Raw genomic sequence first — 21135 nt, 5'->3', positions numbered from 1 at the left:
GTGATGGTGATAGTGGTGATGGTGGTGGTGATAACAGATATAAGCTTAGCTCCTCCTCCCCCTCCCCTTCCTCCTCCTCCTCCTCCTCCCTCTTCTTCCCCCTCCTCTACATCCACATCCCCCTTTTCTAGCTATCACCCCTCCTCTGCCTCACCCCCCTCCCTCCTCCTCCTCCTCCTCCTCCTCCTCCAGCCACGTCGGGTCGGGAGTGGTGGTTCAGGCCGCGGTGTTGGTAGTCGGGCGCGCGGCGGGTCTCAGGGCCACACACACACGCACGCACTCCTCGCCGCTCCTCCTAAAGCCTCCTCCTCCTCCTCCTCCTCCTCCTGCAACACTACTACTGACGCTAACTCCTCCTGCTTCTGCTACTACTACTACTACTCCTTCCACTGCGACTCCTGCTGCGTGGACGTCAGGAGAGAGAGGGACAGGTAAAAGGAGGAAAGAAAAGACAACGTGTTACACTGAGCACACACACACACACACACACACACACACACACACACGTGGTCTCCTCAAGTTAAACTCCCGCCCGTGTAGTGAGTGAACTTTACGCAACAACGAGTGAAAAAAGAAAGAAAAAAACACGACAGAAAGAAGAAAGACTGAGAAAGAGAGAGCGAGCAAGAGAGAGAGAGAGAAAGAGAGAGACAGAAGACAAACTACACCTGGATTACCTGTGCAGTGAATTACTTTTATTTTCATTTTCTCTCTCGGTGCTGTTAATTAATTAGTCTCGTTGTTGTTGTTGTTGTTGGTGTTGTTATAGTAATCAAGTGTTCTCACCCTTGTTGCTATTACTGTTACTCTTGTTGTTGTTGCTGCTGTTGTTGTTGCGCCACGTGACTGAAGCCTTCACTACACGCCTCCTCCTCCTCCTCCTTCTCCTCCTCTTGCTCTTCGTCTTCCCTCCTCCTCCGCGTCGAGTGAAGGAAGGAAGGAAGGAAGGGTCGCCATGCCTAACAGAATGAAGGTATGTGTTGGGTTTAATTATCTTGTCTTCTCTCTCTCTCTCTCTCTCTCTCTCTCTCTCTCTCTCTCTCATTCCGTGTTTTATTCCTTTCCTCATGTAATTAGTCTGTGTTTGTTTGTGTTCCGTGACGTAATCTGCATTCATTCACTCTTTCATTCATTCTTTCTTCATGTTTTCCTCGTTTACCTTCCATAGTTCCTTCCTTTCTTTCTTCATTCATTCGTTTATCTTCATGTTAACGTTCACTTCCTTCTTTTCTTCCTTCCTTCATTCATTATTTTCTATATGTTTTCTTCTTGTTTACCGATGTACTTCAGTCTTCCCTTCATGTATTTTTTTTTTCCTTTTTACTTCAATACTTCCTTCTTTCCTTCAATCTTTCTTTCATATCTTCTTTTTCACTTTCCATACTTCCTTTCTTTCTCCATTCATTCATTCATTTGGCTTTCTATATGGTTACGTTCCCTTTCTTCCCTTCTTCCTTCCTTCCTTCATTCATTCACTCATTCATGTCTTCCTGTTTACTTTCATTCTTCCTTCTTTCATCCATGTCTTACTGTTCACCATCCGCACTTCCTTCTTTCCTTCATTCTTTCTTTCTTTCTTCACTTTACGTTCTTTTCTTCCTTTCTCCACTCACTTGTCTTTAGCTCAGCACTGTAGCGTTTTCTTCCTTCACATTTTCTTTCTTGTTTTCCCTTGTCTTCCTGTCCACCCACCTCCCTCAACTCACCCATTCAATCACAGTTATATCATGATTTTCCTCCCTTCAATCCTTCCTTCATTTCTTCCTCTCCTTTTGTCCACACCTTCGCCCTCCTTCTCATTTTCATTTACCTCTATCTCCATCATCATCTTCGTTCTCTTTCTTCTTCCTCTAATTCCATCTTCTTTTCATTCATTCATTTATATCAACATGTTTCTTTAGCACATTGTTCTCCTATTAATTTCTTTCCTTATTCTTTTCTCCTCTTGTTTCCTTCCTCCCCTCAGTCAGTCAGTCAGTCAGTCAGTCAGTCAGTCACGTTATTAATACCTGGGGTTCCCTTTTTCTTTTACGTCATTTCATCCTCTCTTCATCTATCCCCTCGTTGTTATCCATTCACACTTTGCTATCCTCCCTCCTTTATTGTCCTTCCTCCTTCCTCTCAATCCTTCCTTCCTTCCTTCCTCCATCTAATCTTCCTTACTTCCTTTCACTTTTCGTCTTCTCCCTCCATCCCTTCCTTCCTTCCTCCCTTCCTCCACACCTATCATGTCTTCTTAAATTGATCTTGCTATTTATTTATTTATTTCTCCTTACCTTCCTTCCTTCCTTCTTTCCTTCCTTTCTTCCTTCCTTCCTTTCTTCCTTCCTTCCTTCATTTCCTTCCTTCCTTCCTTCCTTCACTTATCATGCCTTACTTATTCCTTCCACCTTATTCTTTCCTTCGTCAATCTCTTCCTTCCTTCTTTACATTATTCCTCCTCCTCCTCCTCCTCCTCCTCCTCCTCTCACTTTCCGTCTTTCTTTCTTCCTTTTCTTCCTCCCCCCCCTACGATGCCTCTCTCCTTACCTCCATTTTACACTCTCCTCTCCCGCTTCCTTCCTTCTTAACTTCCTTTCTTCCCTCCTCTTCCTCTCCTTCCTTCCTCCACCTACCATGCCTCACTCCTTACCTCCATCTTACTCTTCCTTCCCCACTTCCTTCCTTCCTTCTTTACATCCTTCCCTCCTCCTCCCCCCCTCCTCCCCCCCCCCCCTATTGCTTTACGCTGTGTAACACTATATTACCGTGAGTCACTGAGTGAGTGGATGCAGCTTCCTCCACCCCCCTTCCTCCACCCCTTCCACCTCCCTTCCTCCACCCCTTCCACACCCCCTCCCTTTCCCTCCACTCCCCTCTTCTTTACTCCCTCCCACGGCGCTGTCTCCTCCTCTCCCTCCATCCCTTCTCCTACCTCCTCCTCCTCCTCCTCCTCCTCCTCCTCCTCCTCTTCTCTTTTCTCTCCTTTGCCCTCTATTCTTGCCCTTTCTTGGTATAACACGCAGGCGCTCTCTCTCTCTCTCTCTCTCTCTCTCTCTCTCTCTCTCTCTCTGTGTGTGTGTGTGTGTGTGTGTGTGTGTGTGTGTGTTTTCTCTCTCTCTCTCTCTCTCTCTCTCTCTCTCTCTCTCTCTCTCTCTCTTATTTTATCACCCGCTTTATCATATCACGTTATCGCTAATCTTACCTAACATCCTCTCTCTCTCTCTCTCTCTCTCTCTCTCTCTCTCTCTCTCTCTCTCTCTCTCTCTCTCTCTCTCTCTCTCTCTCTCTCTCTCTCTCTCTCTCTCTCCCTCTTCTCCCCTCATCATTACCATTTATCCCTCTTCTCTCTCTTCTTCTTCTCCTTCCATCCTCTTTATCTTCGTCACCCACTCGCTGTTGGAAAGAGGGTGGGGGTATTGTGTGTAGGGGGAAGAAGGGAGAAGGTCGTCCGGGGGGGCCGCGTTGGAATGTAGTGGAGTTAAAGAAATGATGAAAAAACAAAGAGGGGAAGAGGAGGGGGAGAAGGAGGGGACTGAAGGGGAGGAGGAGATAGTGGAGGAGGGGAAGGCATTGTGATGGGAAGGAAGGGAAGAATGGAAAAGATGTGAAGAGGGAGAGAAGAAAAAGGATAAAGAATGGAAGGGACAGGGAGGGAGGAAGGAAGGAACATGGAAAGGGGAGGGGAGAGGCAGGGGGGAAGAAGGGGTTAAGTGCAATATGTAGTGAGGGGAGGAAGGGGATGCAAAGAGGGGGGGGGAGGAGAAGTTAGAGAGCTAGGAGGGGAATAGTATATATGGAGGAGAGAGGGAGAAGGAGATACGTTTAGTAAAGGAGAGGAAAGGGGGAGAGGGGAGAAAGTGAAGGGGAGTGGGAAGAGAAGGGAAAGCTAAGGGAAGGGGTGAAGGGTATATACATTGAGTGAAGGGTAAGAAGGGGAAAGGGAGGGGTGAAGGGCATATACACTGAGTGAAGGGTAAGAAGGGGGAGAGGGAGGGGTGTAAAGGGAAGGGAAAGCTAAGGGAAGGGGTGAAGGTTGCCTTGAGTGAAGGGTAAGCAAGGGGAGAGGAAGGGAAAGGGAAGCAAGAAGGAACAAGAGGAAGAACAAAAACATCAAAATATAGGGAAGACATGATTGGGGGAAGGAAGGAAGGAAGGAAGGAAGGTGTGAGGGAGGGTGTTGAAGGAAGGAAGTAAGGGAGATGGACAGATAGGCATTACAGAAAGAAGGAAAAAAGAAAGAAGGAAGAGAACGGCAAGTTACATATAAAACCAAACCAATGGATAAAGAAAGGAAGGAGGAATGAAAGGGGAAGAGGGAGACATGAAAGAAAGGTCATAAAAGCAAACACGGACAGGGAGGTGAAAGGAGGGTGTTAGGGAGGGAGGGGGTTGAGGGGTGCAGGTGGGTGAGGGAGATTTCGACAAGAGGACAAAAATAAGTAGCAATGACAAGAGACTGGAAAAGGGAAGGGGATGCAAAAAGAACACACGAAGGGGGGCACTGGTAAGGGAGCTGGGGGTTGAAAGGGTGCAGGGGGGGAGGTGAGGGTATTTGGGGTGGGTGGGAGAGGACAGAAGGGACAGGGAAATGGAAGGGGGGTCAAAACGGACACACGAAAGAAGTGGCTAGATGATGTGAGGGGGGCTGAGGGACGAAGGGGGTGAGAAGGGAGACTAAAAAAAGAGGGTAGGAACTGTGAGGGGACAGTGTAGGGGGGGAGGATTGTTGGGGGTGTATGGGAGGGGAGAGAAAGGATATTAATAAGAGGAATAAAGACTCTGGGGAGAACGCAAGGGACAGGAGGGAAGGGGTTCATAAGAGACTCTGCTGAGGGGCTAGGGGCTGTGTGGGGGAGGGGGTTATAGGGGGTGCCTGGCATGGGTACACTTAAGGTGACACCCTACACGCGTGACGTCATGGCCGGAGATCAATGTGTGGGGTGCCGACACTTATGAAAGGCGGCAACCACGCTCTGTAAGGGGGAAGGGAGGGGCAGCAACGATGATGGTAATAGAAAGTGTTAATGATAATAATGAGAAGAATAAGAAGAGAAGAAGAAGAAGAAGAAGAAGAAGTATGACAAATAAGAGATTACATCGTTCAGACATTATTATTATTATTATTATTATTATTATTATTATTATTATTATTATTATTATTATTATTATTATTATCATTATTGTTATCTTATTATCACTATTATTGTTATTGCTGTTACTGTTTTTATTGTTACAGTTAAGATTACAATTATCATTTTTATCATTATAATTGTTGTTGTTGTTGTTGTTGTTCTTGCTGTTGTTGTTGTTGTTATTATTATTGGTATTGGTGTTTGGTCCGAATGAACGCTTTCCATTTTCCTCACGCTGAATTCCATTATGCCGGCAGCCCCGACAAACTATTTCCCGCCTCTTGTCCATGGGGTCTCACGCTAACACGAAAGAGAGAGAGAGGGAGAGAGAGAGAGAGAGAGAGAGAGAGAGAGAGAGAGAGAGAGGCATTTATATGAAATCAATGCGTCAATCAGTTTAGGTATTTCAATTCCAACACAATCATCTGTCATGACGCTGCTCTCTCTCTCTCTCTCTCACATCAAACCTCCCCACGTTTCCCTTCTTTTTTCCTCTCTATCTTTCTCTTTCTTTCGGCCTTCTGTCCTTCCTCTGTTCTGCTGTACTGCTCCCTACCATCCCCTTGCCTTCCCATCTTCCCCTTTCCTTCCCATCTTCCCCTTTCCTTCCCATCTTCCCCTTTCCTTCCCATCTTCCCCTTTCCTTCCCAGCTTCCTCCTCAATACTCACCCATTTTCCCATTTTCTTTCTCTCCTATCTTTCTCTTGTCCTTTTCTCCTTCCTCCCTTCTGTTCTGGTTAACCTTTCACCCCTTCCCTTCCCTTCCCTTTCTTTCTCATCCATCCTCGTTTACCCTCTCGTCCCCCCCCACCCCACCCCCCGAACACTTCTTTACGAGGGCGCGGACACACTCGCCATGCACAGCGGCCGTAAAGAACACAACAAGTGCCAACAAACAACGCCGCGTGGACCCGCAAACACCGATAACACGTGTAAACAATGTAAACAACGGCTCGGGGGAACAACCAAAGTACGTTTTTTTTTTTATGCAGGAACTGTATTTTGTGTTGAACCTGCTTCTTGTTTTTTTGTTTTTTTTTGTTCTTATCTTGGTCTGTTTCCTCTAACACAAAAAATTGTTTGAGACAGCAATGTAAACAACAACGGCACTTATGAACAATGTGAGCGATATGACACAATCACCACGAGTAAATAGTAAAGATAAGTTTAAATAATTATAGTAGATGTAAAGTTGGGAGCTTAAGCTATTAGCTGCGCGTGGACTACCAAGGTTTACCTTCCCCAGGTTTCCCCAGGTACCCATTTATCGACCAGCCCGAAAGGGAGGATGAACATCAACATCAACTGTATTTTGTGTTGAACCTGCTTTTTTTTTTTTTTTTGTTCTTATCTTGGTCTCTAACACAAAAAATTGTTTGAGACAGCAATGTAAACAACAACGGCACTTATGAACAATGTGAGCGATATGACACAATCACCACGAGTAAATAGTAAAGATAAGTTTAAACAATTATAGTAAACGTAAAGTTGGGAGCTTAAGCTATTAGCTGCGCGTGGACTACCAAGGTTCACCTTCCCCAGGTTTCCCCAGGTACCCATTTATCGACCAGCCCGCCGATTGCTCAGGGCGGGATCTGAACACCGGCCCACAGATTCGTATTTATCAAGTAAGCCAACCACAGCACCACGGAAATGACTATAGACACTTATCGTGATGGTTACCAATACAAAGCATACCACGTGTCATTACAACGTGTAAACAACAATAACGAGAGTAAACAATAGGCCGTATAAGAAACAGGAAGCCAAAGTTCAAGCAATAAGCAATAAGGAGTAAACACGAACTCTGACCACACACACATCGTGCAATAATGACATACAGAGAATCAAAAAGTGCGTTCTAAAACTGCCCATCGCCGGCCAAATGACCAAACCTATTCTGTAGATTGCCGCCGCCCTTCGTTCAGTAAATTTTCCTCGCCTGTTATCGATAAAGTGACCGGACCATTCACCCCCCACCCCCCACCCCTTCGCCCGCGGAAGTAGGTGACCTCTGACCTCAAATGAGACCCGTTGGCAGCACTCATGGTCTGATTTTTCCATCGTCGTTTTAGTATTCATCCACAATAACGCGGCTGATTTTTCTTCTTTTTTTTGCCCGTTTTTTAAGGCGTTTAAGGGTTTTGTTATTTTTTCTATATTGTTTCTTTACGACTGAGTTTGTCTAACACTTCTAACTAATTCCGTCGCAAAAAGTAGAATTGGAAAGCCAAACTCGCCACATGACCGCTAATACATGCTAATAAAACGTTAAAAAAAATTAGCGATTGTTTGGTCCGGGCCGCTTCACCGCCCCAATTGGTCCCCTCTGGAAGCCCTTATAGTCTGCTCTCAGGGTACAGGTCAGGCTATTTTTTTTCTCTTCTTTCCTTTCCTCCTTCCTTCAAAACCCCTCGCTTTCCCCTCCTCTCCCGTTCCTTACCTCCAGCTTGCACCTCAGTCCTCACCCCTTTCCTCCTTTCATTTCCTTCCTATCTTTCTCTTTTCTCTCCCTTTTCTCCTTTTCTTTCCTTTCTGTCTTACTCTTTCTCTCGATCTCCTGTCCTTCCTCCTTTCTTTCCTACTCAACGCTTCATCCAATCTCTTCCCAGTCCATTCTTTTCCTACCCTTCTTTTCTCTTCCATACTCGTCTACACCCTCGCCTACCCTGTCCCCCCCACCCACCCGAGCACTGCGAGGGCGCGGACACACACACCATGCACAGCGGCCGTAAAGAACACAACAAGTGCCAACAAATAAGAGTAGACAACTATAGTAACGGCAAATTTGGGAGCATACGATTTAGCTGCGCGTGGGTCACCGCAGTTTACCTTCCCCAGGCTTCCCCAGGTTCCCTTTTACTGACCATCCCGAAAGGAAGGATGATCGGCTGGGTGGACTGCGCGCCACCCACCGATTCGTAGTTAGACACGCTCACCACTGCACCATGGAGCCTTTCAACAACAGTGATAGTTAACAATATAAAGCATACCGCAAACAACATCATCACCACGCGTAAACAACACTCACTAGAACAAACAAAAACCTGCACAAAAAATGGCAAAGAAAACATCAAGTAATAAACAAAAAGGAGTAAACAAGAACCGTGATCACACACACACACACACACACACACACACACACACCATGCAATATACTAACATACATGAAATTAAAGTGTATTTCAAGAACTACACTTCGGCCACGAAATGGTAAAACTTTTATTCTGGAGATTGCCTTCGCCCTTCGCTCAATAAATTTTCCTCGCATGTTATCGAAAAATTGGCCGGACCATTCGCCCCCTCCACCCTCCCCCAGAAGGTGACCTGTGACCTCATGATCTGATATTTTAAACGTTGTATTGGTCTTCATCAACAATAATGCGTCTGCTTTTTCTCTTTTTTTACCCGTTTTTCAAGGCATGGTTAGTAGGATTTGTTATTTTTTCTATATATTACTTTTTTTACGCCTGGGTTTGTAATATGTCGACTTAACTCTGTGAAAATCCAACACTTCTAACTAACTTCATCTTAAAAAAATGGAATTAAAAAGCCAGGCTCGCCACATGACTGTTAATAAATGCTAATACGGCGTTTAAAAGTCTGGTCTCACGCGGCACCTCACAGCCTCTATTGGTCTCCGCGGGAAGCCCTTATGGTCTGCTCTCAGGGTACAGGCCAGGCTATTCTATTCTTGTTTTCTTCCCTCCTTTCTTCAATACCCCTTCCTTCCCCTTTCCTCCCCTTTCCTTACCTTCAGATTCCTCCTCAGTCCTCACCCCTTTTCCCTCTTTCTCTCCTATCTGTCTCTTTCTCTCGGCTTCATGACCTTCCCTTCTTCTGTTCTACTCGACCCTTCATCCCATCCCTTCCCTTTCCATTCCTTCCCTTTCCCCCCCTTCCTTACCTCCAACTTCCTCCTCATTCCTCACTCTTTTTTTCTCATCTTCTTTCCCTTCTATCTGTTTCTTTCTCTCGGCCTCCTGTCCTTCCATTCTTCCTTTCTACTTAACCCTTCACCCCATCCCTGCCCTTCCCTTCCCTTCCCTTTCCTTTCCTTCCTTTCTCATCCATCCTCGTCTACCCTCTCGTCGCTCCCCTCCCCACGAACACTTCTTTACGAGGGCGCGGACACACTCGCCATGCACAGCGGCCGTAAAGAACACAACAAGTGCCAACAAACAGCGCCGCTTGGACCAGGAAACATCGCCAACACCTGTGAACAACGCAAACAACAGCCCCGGGGAACAACCCTAGGACTTTTTTTATGTACGAACTGTATTTTTGTGGAGTGTGGTTCTTGTTGTTTGTTATGATCTTGGTCTGCTTCCTATGACACACAAAAAAATGTTAGAGAGAAAAAAATAAACAGCAATAGCACGTGTGAAGAATGTAAACAAAATGAAACTATTACCACAAGTAAACACAAAAGATAAATGTAAACAACTATAGTAAAGGTAAAGTTGGGGGCACACGCCATTAGCTACACGTGGGTTAGCACAGTTTACTAACCCCAAGTTTCCCCAAATACCCATTTATCGACCATCCCGAAAGGAAGGTTGAACGGCTAAATGGGTTACTGACGGACGACTGCCCAAGACGGAGTTCGACCCCAGGTCCGCAGATTTGTAGTTGGGCACGCTAACAACTGCACCACGGAGACTTTCAACAACTATAGTGATGGTTAACAATACAGAACATACCGTATATAAACATCATTACCACGTGTAAACAATAATAACTAGAGTAAACAATAGTCTGTGTAAAAAATAGCAAACAAAGCTCGTATACTTAACACTGCGGAGGAAACAAGAGCTTTTAGAGCGCAGACCTCAGTCAAGAACTATATAGGAACTCTGATTACACAACTTATGCAGTAATGATACACATAAAACATAACGCTGTATTCCAGAGACTACACCTCGCCCGCCAAATGGCCAAACTTTTATTTTGAAGATTTCCTCCTTCCCTCGTTCAGTAAGTTTTCCTCACATGTTATTGAGAAAGGGACCGGACCATCCCCCCCCCCCCGGAAGTAGATGACCTCATATGATACCCACGGGGAGCACTCATGTTTCTTAATGGTCCCTCTAAGCGAGAAAAATGAGAAAAAATCATCACCCACACCAACCATTCTATAATATATATCAAAGCATTTGTTATCAGTTTATGCATCATCTATTTTGGGGGGTTTATATCATGGCACAAATTTGCCCCGTCGCTGCTACACGGTAAAGCCACAAATTTGGCCCGTCGCTGCAACACGGTAAAGCCACAAATTTGGCCTGTCGCTGCTACACGGTAAAGCCACAAATTTGGCCCGTCGCTGCTACACGGTAAAGCCACAAATTTGGCCTGTCGCTGCTACACGGTAAAGCCACAAATTTGGCCTGTCGTTGCTACATGGTAAAGCCACAAATTTGGCCTGTCGTTGCTACACGGTAAAGCCACAAATTTGGGCAGTCGGTGCTACACGGTAAAGCCACAAATTTGGCCCGTCGCTGCTACACGGTAAAGCCACAAATTTGGCCCGTCGCTGCTACACGGTAAAGCCACAAATTTGGCCCGTCGCTGCTACACGGTAAAGCCACAAATTTGGCCCGTCGCTGCTACACGGTAAAGCCACAAATTTGGCCCGTCGTTGCTACACGGTAAAGCCAAAATTTGGCCCGTCGCTGCTACACGGTAAAGCCACAAATTTGGCCTGTCGCGACACGGTAAAGCCACAAATTTGGCCCGTCGCTGCTACACGGTAAAGCCACAAATTTGGCCCGTCGCTGCTACACGATAAAGCCACAAATTTGGTCCGTCGCTGCTACACGATAAAGCCACAAATTTGGTCCGTCGCTGCTACACGGTAAAGCCACAAATTTGGCCCGTCGCTGCTACTGCCATATTGCAAGTCAAAAGCGAGGATCTCCAGTACGAGGATCATCGAGTGGCAGTGTTATAAGACGCATACTTAGGTTGGGGTCATGCAGCATTACTGGAACGATCGGGAGACATGCTTGGGGTGGCCTCCCCCGCTCGAAGGCCGCTTTCCTAATCTTCATGAACAGGGAGCAGCGAGTAGCGGGCTTTTTTTTATTATTGTTTCCTTTTTGCATGCCCTTGAGCTGTCTCCTTTGTTATAAAAAAAAAAATGTGGTTAATCTGTCTTCCCTGACCCGTTGTTCAATGCGCGGTTGGTTGGTTTAGTTCATCTTTAATATTACTTTTTTATGACTGGGTTTGTCATACGTCAACTTAACTCTGTGAAAATCAAACACTTCTAACAAGCTCCGTCCCTAAAAAGTGGAATTGAAAAGCCAAACTCGCCCCATGACTGTTAATAAATGCTAATTCGGCGTTTATAAAGTCTGGTCCGGGCCGCAGCACCTCACAGCCCCAAATTGATCTCCCTGAAAGCTCTTATGGTCTGCTTTCAGGGTACAGGGCAGGCTTCTCTTTCTCCTCTTTCCTTTCCTTTCCTCCTTCCTTCAGAACCCTTCCCTGCCCCATTCCTTAACTCCTGCTTCCTAAGTCCTCACCACTTTTTCCTCCAACTAACCTGCCTAAAAGTCCTTCATTCCTACACTTACACTCTCTCCTAGACACTTTTTCCAGTCACCCTTCTCACTTGTCTTTCTTGAAATCGTCTAGTATTGCAATTTCTATCCCATTAAACCTGCCTAACAAACCTACACACATATACTCCAGTCTCTCTCTCTCTCTCTCTCTCTCTCTCTCTCTCTCTCTCTGCCGCACACCTCTTCTCTTCCCCTTTCCTCCTCTTCCTTTTTTACTATCTTTCTCTTTCTCTCGGCCTTCTCTTTTCTGTCCAATTTTACCCTTCATCCCTTCTCTTCCCTTTCCTTTTCTTTCCTTCTTCCCCCTCTTTATCTCTTTCCTACTCAGACTTCACCCCTTTTCTCCTCTTCTGTCCTTCCTATCTTTCTCTTTCTCCTCCTTTCCTCCTCTTCTTTCTCTACTATCTTTCTCTTTTCTCCCTCTTCTCTCCTATCCTTTCTCTCTCCTGTTCTACTTTAACACTCTCCCCCCATCCCTGCCCTTATTTTTCCTTTCTGTCCCTTCCTTTCCTCCCTCGTCTACCTCCCTTCCTCCGTCCTTCCTCCTGTTTCTTTCCCTTTCTTCTTTCCTTCCTTCCTTCCTCGCTTCCGTGCCATTTACTTTCTATCATTAATCAGCCATCATTCAGTCAGTTCTTATCAGACATCTACAAAACTTTAATGGGATATTTCTCAGCATATATTTCACCTCTCCACCAAGTTCCACGAATTAATAATGAATAGCTGTTGCGTAATTCTTCTTAAGGACAGACAGACAGACAGACAGACAGGCGGACAAACAGCGCTGGAAACATAGCAACATACATACATACATACATAACCTTGCCGCATAAGGGGGGTAGGGGGGGGGGAGTAAACAGACCAATAACAATACCACGGACAAACAACGGTGGAGTGTAAACAGAGCACCTCGTAGTCCCCCCCCCTACCCCCCGCGGCTTGTGACAGAGTAAACAGGAGCAACTTGTGTGAGCGCCTCTCCTTGGGCGGGTGTGTTTGCCTCCCTTATTGATATTTAAGCCGGGGGGAGGGGGGTGCAGGGGTAGGCAGGGGAGGGAACGGGAGGGTAGGAAAGGGTATGAACGGAGGAAGGCGGGAAGGAAGGAAGGAGAAGAAAGGGTATGAGGCTACATGATACGGAACAAAGATAGGAAGAAAGGATGGGAAGTAGAGAGGGAGGTAGATGGGGATGGAAGGGAAGATAAGGGAAAGAAAGGGTAGGGAATAAGGTTGAAGGGTTAAGTAGAACAGAAGAGAGGAAGGACAGGGGGACGAAGGAAAGAGATAGAGAGGAAGGAAGAGGGGAAGGAGGCTGGAGGTAAGGAAGGCGGAGAAGGGGATTTTGGAAGAAGAGGGGAAAGAGAAGGGAAAGGAAAGGCGACATGAATGAAATGGAAAGTTATGAGCTTGAAGAAAAATAGGTTACAGAAAAAGGAAGGAAAAGAGAATAAATGAAAGGAAGGAATAGGAAAGGAAAGACGAAGGCCGAAAGGGAAAGGAAGGACGGCTGGAAGGACGGAAGGAAGGAGGAAGAGGAAGGAAGCGTTGAAAGGAATGAACAAACTGCATGGAAGTGAAACCAAGGATGAAGGACGAATCTCTCTCTCTCTCTCTCTCTCTCTCTCTCTCTCTCTCTCTCTCTCTCTCTCTCTCTCTCTCTCTCTCTCTCTCTCTCTCTCTAAAATGCATTCTCCTCCTCCTCTTTCGTCTTCATCCTTTCTTTCTTCCTCCATCCTCTTTTCTTCTTCTTCTTCTTCTTCTTCTTCTTCCGCTTTTTCTTCTTTTTCTTTTTCCTTTCCTCCCTTTCCTGCCCCTCCTCCTCCTCCTCCTCCTCCTCCTCCTCCTCCTCGGTCTCACACTTGTCTTGCTTCTTTTCTTATTTTCCTCTCGACTCTCTTTCCCTTTTTCTTTATTTTTTTCTTATGGTGGAATGTTCGTTTTCTTTGTCCTTTCTTTTATTTTATTGTCGAAGTTTTCTCTCACTTCTGTTTTTCCACCGCCGCCAATACCTCCTCCCCCTCCTCCTCCTCCTCCTCCTCCTCCTCGTTGTAGCATTCTTCCTCATCGCCTTCTTCCTCCTCTCCTTCAGGCTCATCCTTCTCTTCCTTCCTTGATATTCTTCGTGAACTCTCGTAGATCCAGACACTTTCTTCTTCCTTTTTGCTCCTCATCCCTCCTCCCCTCCTCCTCTTCCTCCTCCTCCTCCTCCTCCACCTCCCACCCAAATCTTGTTCCTCCACCTTCTCCTCCTTCCTCTCGTTATTATTGTCCTCCTCTTTCTCCTCCCTCCTGACCCAGCCTTCCTCCTCCTCCTCCTCCTCCTCCTCCTCCTCCTCCTCCTCCTCCTCCTCCTCCCTAACCTTGTTTCTTCTTCCCCTCATTCTTCTCGTCCTCATTTTCCTATTCTGTTCCCTCCTGGGTCTGCCTCACTTCCTCGTCTTCTTCCTCTCTTCTTCCTTCTCTTCCTCCTCTTCCTCTTCCTCCTCCTCAGCAGTAACAAGAAGAAAACACAGACGAGTTGTCTTAAAATGCAAAGCCATGATATTCCTCCTACATGACCCGAGGCAGGGAAGAAGGAGGAGGAAGGAAGGAAGGAAGGAGAGAAGGAAGGGAGGGAAGGAAGGAAGGAAGGAAGGAAGGGAGGGATAAAGGAAGCGAGGGAGAAAGGAAGGAAGGATAAAAGAGAGGAAGAAAGGAAGGAAGGAAGGAATGGTGAAAGAAAGGAAGGCAGGAAGGAAGGGAGAGGAAGAAGGTGAGAGGAAGGAAGGAAGGAATGCAGGTTAGAATGGAAAGAAGAAATAAATAAAGGAGAGAAAGAAGAATGGAAGGGGAAGGATGGATGGAAGAGAGGAAGGAAGGAAAGAAGGAAGTAAAAGGAGGAGAAAAGGAAAAGAGGGAAGGGAAGCAGGAAGGAGAGAAAGAAAGAAAATAAGAAGGAAAGAAAGAAAAAAAATAACAAGGAAGGAAAGAAAGGAAGGAAGGAAGGAAGGAAGGAAGTATAAGTAGAAGAAAAGGAAAAGAGGGAAGAGAAGCACGAAGGAGAGAAAGAAAGAAAATAAGAAGGAAAGGAAGAAAAAAGAATAACAAAGAAAGGAAGGAAGGAAGGAAGGAATAAAAGAAATAAAGAGGAATGCCAATGAATCAGGGAAGGAAAAACTGAAGAAAAAAGAACAGACGCAGAAAAGGGTGAGAACAAGGGAAGGAAGAAAAGGAGGAAGGAAGGAAGGAAGGAAGGAGGAAAGAATGAAAGAAATAAACAACCAAAAGAAAAAAAACTATACAAGGCAGAACGGAATAAAAGAACGCAGAGAGAAAGGAGGAAACAAAGAAAGGAGAGAATAGAGGAAGGAAACAAAGGAAGAAAGGAAGGAAGGAAGGAAGGGAAGGAAGCAGGGAGGGAGGCACTAAGGAATGTTTACCGGCAGTTGTGGGCAGCGGAGTCGAGTTACAGGGATGGTTTGGGACGCTCTGGAAACTGTCTTTAATTTGGGAGGAAGGAAGGAAAGGAAGGAAGGAAGGAAGGAAGGAAGGAAGGAAGGGAAGAAAGGTTGCTCCGCTAGTGATTTTGACGGAAGAGGAAGAACTGACTGTCGGAGGAGGAGGAGGAGGAGGAGGAGGAGGAGGAGGAGGGAGAATAAGGGAAAAAGGAGCAGAAACAGGAACTGGAAAAGAATGAAAAGAAGGAGGAGGAGGAAGAGGAGGCGATAAGAAGAGGAAGAAGAGTGGACGATGAGAAGAAGAGGAGGAAGAGGAAGAAGATCACAACCAGAAGCTAGAACAAAATGGACAAAAAAAAAGGAAAAAAATGGAGATGTGGATGGGATAAAAAAAAAAATCCACATAAAAGGAAGGACGATGGAAGAGCGGATTAAAGGAAAGAGAAGCTAATAAACATGGAAGAATAAAAGGCTGGAGGAAGGAGGAGGAGGAGGAGGAAGGAGCAAGGGAGATAGACAGCAGGGAGTGAAAGGATGGAGGATGATGCCATGGAAATCACATATATTGATGAAGGGAGAGGAGATGGAAGAGAAGGAGGGAGAGGAGAAGGAAAGAGAAGGAAGGGGAGGGAGAAGAAACGGAGAATGGAGAAGGAAGAGAAGGAAGGAGAGACGAAAGTGGAGATGAAGAAGGAGAGGTGGAGGGAGAGGAGAAATAAAGAGAAAGAAGAGAAGGGAGAGGAAACCGAGGAAGGAAAAGGGAGATGAGGGAGAGAAGACCAAGGAAGGAGAAGGAAGAGAAGGAAGGAGAGACGAAAGTGGAGATGAAGAAGGAGAGGTGGAGGGAGAGGAGAAATAAAGAGAAAGAAGAGAAGGGAGAGGAAACCGAGGAAGGAAAAGGGAGATGAGGGAGAGAAGACCAAGGAAGGAGAAGGAAAAGGAAGGAGGGACGACAAAGGAGATGGAAGAGGAGGAGGGAGAGGAGAAGGAAAGAGAAGGAAGAGGAAGGAGAGGAAACCGAGGAAGGAAAAAGGAGATGAGGGAGGGAAGACCAAGGAAGGAAAAGGAAGAGAAGGAAGGAGAGACGAAAGTGGAGATAATGAAGGAGAGGAGAAAGAAAGAGAAGGAAGAGGAGGGAGAGTAAACCGAGGAAGGAAAAGGGAGATGAGGGAGAGGAGACCAAGGAAGAAGAAGGAAGGAGGAGCATCAGAGGAGGCGATAAAGGAGAGGTAGAGAGAGACAGGGAATGATAGAGAGAATCGAAGAGAAATGAGAAGAGGGAGGATGAAGGAAGGAATAGACGGAAAATAAAGAACAAAGGAACGGAAAAATGAGGAGAAAAGACACAGAATTTTAGAGAAAGAGAGAAAAGGGGAGAATACAAGATTAACCAAAGAGGAAAAAGAGAAACTGGCAAAAATAAAGAGAACAAGGGGAGGGAGAGGAATAAAGAGTAAAGAGGAAGGGGCAGAAGAAGAGAAGAAAAGGAGAAACACAAAGGAGAGAAAAAAATAAAGGATTAAAAAGGACAAAAAAGAGAGAAACAGAAAATAAAGAAAGACAGCAAAAGAAATATGAGAGAATGACACTGAAAAAGAACAACAAAAAAGAAAGAAAAAAACACAAGCGGAGAGAATTGGGGGAGGAGGGAAAGAAAGTGAGAATGGAAGAAAAATAAAATGAAATAAAACAGAAAACGCAAAAAATCAGGAATGTCAAAAATAAGGAGTAATTTTGCGTGACGTTGAACAGACAGGTAAAGGGGAGGAGAGAGAGAGAGAGAGAGAGAGAGAGAGAGAGAGAGAGAGAGAGAGAGAGAGAGAGAGAGAGAGAGAGAGAGAGAGAGAGAGAGAGAGAGAGAGAGAGAGAGAGAGAGAGAGAGAGAGAGAGAGAGAGAGAGAGAGAGAGAGAGAGAGAGAGAGAGAGAGGGAAAGAGAGAAGGGAGGAATGTGGAACAGGGAGAGAAAATAAGGAATGTGGAGGAGGGAGAAGAAAAGTGGAAAGAAGCTTGAATGGGGTACGATAAGGAGAGGAGGAAGGAATGTGGAAACGAGAGAAGAAAAAGGGGAGAAAATTTAGAAGAGGAGAGAGAAGAGAGGAAAGGAGGAGTAAGGAAATATGGAAGGGGAAAGAAGTGGAAGGGAGAAAAGGAGAAGATAGGGAGAAGAAAAACGTAGATGGAGAAAACATGGATTGAAAAGAGAAAGGGAGAAGGAAGGAAGATAGAACAAGCAGAGAAGGAAGGGAGGAAACGTAGGGAGATAAAGGGAGAAGGGAGAAATGAAGTTGCATAAGAGAAGGAAAGTGAGGAGTTGGCGGAGGAGGAGGAGGAGGAGGAGGATTGTAAAGGTTAATAACGGGGGTGAGGAGGCATTTGGAAAGGGCAGCGGATGTAAGGGAGGAGGAGGCAAGAAGAAGAGGAAGAAGAAGAAGGGCGGGGCTTGGGGGAGGAAGGGAGGGGATGGTAGGCCTATAGGGGAGAGGGGTGAGTGGATGGAGCAGGGAGAGGAGGGAGGAGGGAGGAGAGAGCAGGAAGAGGGTTATGTAACAGGGAGAAACAGGGGAGTCTGGATGCGGGGAAAGGGAGGATGAGGAAGAATGGGTTTGGAGGAGGAGGAGGAGGAGAAGGATTTAGTAAACAGGCTTGAAGGGGCATCGGAGAAATAGGCAGAGATTGGCAGGGGTGGCTTGGGACGAGATAGGAGGCATAGGGACGCGAAGAAGAGGGAATGAACAAAAGAAGACAAGAAGAAAAGATAGAACAAGGGACGAAGAAAGAACAAGTGGATGAAAGAAAGAAAAATAGAGAAAGAGAAGGAGGCGGTTTGATAGAGAAAAAGAGGTAGAGAAGGAGGTAAAGAAAAAAGATGAGGGGAGAAAAGAAAGGGAAAAAGGAGGAGGAAGAAGGAGAAGAAAATTGAGAAGGAGAGAAAAGTGTGTTGGTGAAGAAAAAAAATAAAGGTGAAAGAACAAAGAAAGAAATCAAAATAAAAAGAAGAAAAGAAGAAAGACAGAAGGAAAAGAAATAAAAACAAAAATTACAAGAAAGAAAAAAAACGAAAGAATAAGAAAAAGAAAATAGTTTGACAAAAAAAAGAATAGAGTAGAAAAGAAACAGCTATAGAAAGATTGTGAAGAAAAGGGAGATGGTAATTTAGGAGGAGGAGGAGGAGGAGGAGGAGGAGGAGGAGGTGAGTGAGGGGAACACGTATTCAGGAAGGGACTGGGGAAGGGGTGTAAGGCTGATAGGCACGAGATGGCTTGGCAGGCAGGAAGGAAGAGGCAGTTTAATATCGAAGTTTGATAGGGGTGGGATGGAACATGGGAGGAGAGGGAGGGAAAAGAGAGAAAGGAAAGAGAGAAAGCAGAATAATAACGAAGCCAGCAAGAATGGAAAGAGGGATGGATAGAAGAAGAGCAGGGAAGAAAGGAAACAAGAAGTGAAGGAAATGAAGACTACTAACGAACAAAACAAGAAAATAAAGAAAATGATAGAAGAGAAGGGAAAGAAAGTTAAAAAAAATTAAAGAAAGAGGGAAGATTACAAACGAAGCAGACAAGGAAAGAAAGAGAGAAGGAGAGAAGGAAGGAAGGAAGGAAGGAAGGGGAAAGAAGGGGCAAAGGAAGTTAAGAATAAATGTGAGAAAGAAAAATGACTAAGAGCTTAACACGAGAGGAAGAAAGAAAGGAAGGAGAGAAGGAAGGAAGGAAGGAAGGAAGGGGAAAGAAGAGACAAACGAAGTTAAGAATTACAGAGAGAAAGAAAAATGACTGAAATAAACACGAGAGGAAGAGAGTATGGAAGGACAGGAGAGAAGAAGGAAGGAAGAAGAGAAAAAAAGTAAAATATAAAGTAAAGAAAGAATACGCTGACGAAGAAAGTAGTTTGGAAGGGATGGGAGGTTGAAAAAGCCATAACGAGAGAATGTTGAGTGGCTTAGAAGGAAGTGAAGGGAAGGGAAGGAGCGTCTTGGAATCACAGAGGGGATGATCACTGAAGAAAAGGATTGACAAGATGAAAAAGAATAGGAAAAAGTGGCTTAGGAAGAGTGGAATAGAAAGGGGATTTAGAAAGCCATAACGAGAGAATATTGAGTGGCTTAGAAGGAAGTGAAGGGAAGGGAAGAAGCGTCTTGGAATCACAGAGGGGATGATCACAGAAGAAAAGGGTTGACAAAATTATACAGAATAGGAAAAAGTGAATTAGGAAGGGTGGAAAGAAAGGGGATTTAGAAAGCCATAACGAGAGAATCTTGAGTGGCTTAGAAGGAGGTGAAGGGAAGGGAAGGAGCGTCTTGGAATCACAGAGGGGATGATCACAGAAGAAAAGGATTGACAAAATGAAAAAGAATAGGAAAAAGTGGCTTAGGAAGGGTGGAAAGAAAGTAGATTAAGGCTTACATAGGTGGTAGGAGAACACAGGAAATGACTTCGATGAGGAGGAGGAAGAAGTAATTAGCAAGAAGCTTCGAAATGCAAGGTTAGAGGGAAGAGGAAAGAGGAAGAAGGTGGCTTAGGAATAGGCGGAAGAAATTAACAGGTGGTTTAAAAATTGAAGTAAAAGGGCAGGCTAAGGGAGTGGAGGGAGCAGAGAGGGAGTGATTTAGGTAAGAGGTAAGGGGAAGGATTTAACAGATGGCTTATAAATGGGGGTAAATAGACATGAGAGGATAAGGAGAGATGAGAGGAAGTGGCTTAGGTAAGGGATGGGCCGAAATGAGTTAATTGGGTGGCTAGTAAATAGTAACGGAAGAAAAAAGGACATGATCAGAGAATAAAGGAAGTTGAGAGGAAGTGGTTTAAGTAAGGGGTAGGCGGGAGGTAGCTGACAGGTGACTCATAAGTACAGGTAGAAAGGGACAGGAAGGGAAGTCGTTTAGGTAAGGGGTAGACGGGAGGTAATTGACAGGTGACTCATAAGTACAGGTAGAAAGGGACAGGAAGGGAAGTCGTTTAGGTAAGGGGTAGGCGGGAGGGAGTTAACAAGAGGAAGTGGCTTATAAGTACAGATAGAAAGGGACAGGAAGGGAAGTCGTTTAGGTAAGGGGTAGACGGGAGGTAATTGACAGGTGACTCATAAGTACAGGTAGAAAGGGACAGGAAGGGAAGTCGTTTAGGTAAGGGGTAGACGGAGGTAATTGCTACAGGTGACTCCTAAGAAGCAGAAAGGGACAGGAGGAAGTCGTTTAGGTAAGGAGGAGGAGGAGCTGGCAGGTGACTCAGAAGACGAGGTAGAAAGGGACAGGAAGGAAGTCGTTTAGGTAAGGGGAAGAAGAAGAAGAAGAAGAAGAAGAAGAAGAAGAAGAAGAAGAAGAAGAAGAAGAAGAAGAAGAAGAAGAAGAAGAAGAAAAAGGAAGAAGAAGAAGAAGAAGAAGAAGAAGAAGAAGAAGAAGAAGAAGAAGAAGAAGAAGAAGAAGAAGAAGAAGAAGAAGAAGAAGAAGAAGAAGAAGAGGAAGAAGAAGAAGAAGAAGAAGAAGAAGAAAAAGAAGAAGAGGAAGAAGAAGAAGAAGAAGAAGAAGAAGAAGAAGAAGAAGAAGAAGAAGAAGAAGAAGAAGAAGAAGAAGAAGAAGAAGAAGAAGAGGAAGAAGAAGAAGAGGAAGAGAAAGAGCAGGAAGAGAGAAAAAAAAAACAATAAACGATCAAAAAAAAAATGAAGGAAGCAGATGGGAAGTGGCTTGGGGAGGGGGGTGGGGGAGGGCTTGGGGGGGGAAGAGGGCGCTTATTATGGGGGGCTGGGGGGAGGTGAATCTAGGGGGGGGGTGTTGAGGGCGGTTTAGCAAATGGGAAGAGAGAACTTAAGGACATTAGATTAACAGGAGTAGGGAGAAGGTGGCTTGGAGGGATGGAGGGGGGGGGGGAGGCTGTCAGGGGGGGTGCGGGGGGGCTTATTACGGGGGGGACCGGGGGGGCTTAAGCCGTGATGCACAACAGCGAGCAATACTGGCCTGTTGAGGGGCTGCGTCCGTTCCTTAAAGGTGCAGTGGCTTTGTGTTCTCTCTCTCTCTCTCTCTCTC

At 45.5% G+C, this 21135-nt stretch overlaps 1 protein-coding gene and 1 long non-coding RNA gene across 2 annotated transcripts in view; both read left to right on the top strand.

Moving 5' to 3' along the window:
• Positions 1-209: 209 nt before the first annotated feature.
• The window catches only part of LOC126982492 (leucine-rich repeat neuronal protein 1-like), a 65070-nt gene continuing 44144 nt past the window's right edge, over positions 210-21135 (top strand). Inside the window, exon 1 of the mRNA XM_050834553.1 lies at positions 210-973. Within this exon, the coding sequence (XP_050690510.1) occupies positions 956-973 (18 nt within the window). The 5' untranslated portion in view covers positions 210-955. The remainder of the gene's footprint in view (positions 974-21135) is intronic.
• LOC126982494 (uncharacterized) lies at positions 17051-20262 on the top strand. The gene is made up of 3 exons (XR_007735201.1): positions 17051-19231; positions 19394-20078; positions 20162-20262. It is a non-coding gene; the product is annotated as an uncharacterized LOC126982494 (long non-coding RNA).

The sequence above is a fragment of the Eriocheir sinensis genome, chromosome 51 (assembly GCF_024679095.1).
Source record: "Eriocheir sinensis breed Jianghai 21 chromosome 51, ASM2467909v1, whole genome shotgun sequence".
NCBI classification, from domain to species: domain Eukaryota; kingdom Metazoa; phylum Arthropoda; class Malacostraca; order Decapoda; family Varunidae; genus Eriocheir; species Eriocheir sinensis.
This window is presented reverse-complemented; position numbering and strand designations above follow the sequence as displayed.